The 2,263-nt window shown below is 37.6% G+C and overlaps 1 protein-coding gene across 1 annotated transcript in view; it reads right to left on the bottom strand.

The window, feature by feature from the left end:
• Positions 1 to 2,263, bottom strand: part of gnb1a (guanine nucleotide binding protein (G protein), beta polypeptide 1a) — a 44,515-nt gene that overhangs the window by 16,421 nt on the left and 25,831 nt on the right. The window contains exon 6 of the mRNA XM_016285227.1: positions 471 to 537. Within this exon, the coding sequence (XP_016140713.1) occupies positions 471 to 537 (67 nt within the window). The remainder of the gene's footprint in view (positions 1 to 470; positions 538 to 2,263) is intronic.

Genomic DNA, 2,263 nt, shown 5'->3' with positions numbered 1-2,263 from the left:
TGCCTTGTTTATAATGGGTTTTAATGTTTTTGTCTCATCGCTCTGACCGGACAGGGCATCAACAGTATGGTAAGGGCCGTAACATTTCCGTCTCATGCTTGAGGTATTCGGCCAATCACAACACACTGGATAGCTGGCCAATCAGAGTACACCATTCTTTTTCAGCCCGATGAGCTTTGTAAAAATCGACGCGTTTCAGAAAGGCGGGGCATAGAGGAGAAACAATAATGTACAGTATGTGGAAAATAATGTGTTTTTTGAACCTTAAACCGCATAAACACATTTCATTACACCAAATACACAAAATAATGTTCTTTTCAGCAGCATCATATGACCCCTTTAAAAACAAAGCACAGTTAGAAAGTGAAATGTCACACCGAAAGAGTTTCAACCTGTAGGTTAAGTGTATGTTATCAGTGAGAAGGTCATGGGAACAGAGTGGCTTGTTCTGAGGCAGTACCCAAACTCACCAGGAGGTGTCGCCTGAGCTGGTGACAATCTGGTTATCATCCACGAAGCGGCAGCAGGACAGATAACCTGTGTGAAGACAGCAGTTAAACAGCAGGAAGGAGAGCGCAGCTCACTCCCAAACACACGGTTTTGTGCAAAGTGTTACCTGTGTGTCCAGCCAGCTCACGGCTGACGCGTACGTTCCCCTCGCGGGTCTTCAGGTTGTAGATGGAGCAAATGTTATCCAAGCCTCCACAGGCCACATAGTTTCCAGACGGTGCATATGCACAAGTCATCACCCACGAGGAGCGCAGCGGAATAGCGTGCACCTACACATCAACACGTCAAATGCCTTTTAGTTTTCACTACTAATGCTGAATCTCTAGGAACTCGAAGCGTATACAGATGACAGAACATACAAACAGGTTTGCTGGCTCTACTTGTATCATTGCAGATTTTAGACATACAGATATATCTAATACAATCAGAAGTCAAGTTAATGATTCTTTGAATTTTTACGTGACAATGCAACAACTGGCCTTAACTATATAATAAATACAAAACAATGTGGTAACATTTCATCCATGCATTATGAAACAAAGCTGATCACAATATTTATATGCATCTTCGAACTGAAATGATCATAATATGAATCATAATAATAACATTAGAGCAAAAAAACACTAAATATGAGACTCATGGTGGAGTCTACAAATCTTTCTTTTATATTAACGGGGGCTTTTGCAAGAGTGCAGAGCTCGGTGAGCTTGCCCTGAACTCAAGTGATTGATGCTTTAGTGATGATAAAGGGAGCGGGAGTATGTAACGCATTTATAATTTGAATACGAGTTTTAATGCTACACACAAGTTTCGAACTTAAAACCTAAAACGGCAACGATTGATTCTTCAGGACAAAAAAAAAATCTGACATCAAATCAAGTGCAAACTAATAGAAATGCCACTTGTTTGTTACGTATAATTGTTTCTTTGATCTTCAAGTATTTTTTTAAAGCAGCAAACTTTTTTTAAATCAGGTCAAGTGAAAATGAAGGCTACATGCTGTTTTAATGTATTATTAGCATCATATTTCTCACACACACACACACACACACACACACAAACACACACAGACTACTACAATTTTGGTATTGTGACAACACTTCCCCCGTTCATACAGTTTAAACAGCATCATAGGACATACCTCATTAAATTAATTGAGAGAATCCAGACAAATACGTTATTTAACATGTCGAGTCACTACATCTAATCATCAGTTCACAAATGTATTTGGCTTTCACATTTACCTTGTTTGTAGTATAGCTGTCCCAGATAATTAGTTTTCCATCCTGGGAAGCACTTACAAGAAGCCTGCAAACACAGAGAGAGGGGGGAAATAAAGAAATCGGGAACAATCAGGGCGATTTTAACTCTTTCTGAACATCTACACTACCGGTCAAAAGTTTAATCAGAACGATTTTAATGTTTTTTACAGGAGTTTCTTCTGTTCATCAAGGCTGCATTTATTTGATCAAAAATACAGGGGAAAAATGTAATATTGTGAAATATTATTATGTAAAATAAAAATTTTCTATTTTAATATACAAACCCAATTCCAAAAAAGTTGGGACACTGTACAAATTGTGAGTAAAAAAGGAATGGAATAATTTACAAATCTCATAAACTTATATTTTATTCACAATAGAATATAGATAACATATCAAATGTTGAAAGTGAGACATTTTGAAATGTCATGCCAAATATTGGCTCATTTTGGATTTCATGAGAGCTACACATTCCAAAAAAGGTGGGACAG

This window comes from Sinocyclocheilus grahami, unplaced genomic scaffold (assembly GCF_001515645.1).
Source record: "Sinocyclocheilus grahami isolate Dianchi unplaced genomic scaffold, SAMN03320097.WGS_v1.1 scaffold194.1, whole genome shotgun sequence".
NCBI lineage: Eukaryota > Metazoa > Chordata > Actinopteri > Cypriniformes > Cyprinidae > Sinocyclocheilus > Sinocyclocheilus grahami.
Note: the sequence above shows the minus strand (reverse complement) of the source record. Positions and strands in the feature narration are given on the sequence as shown.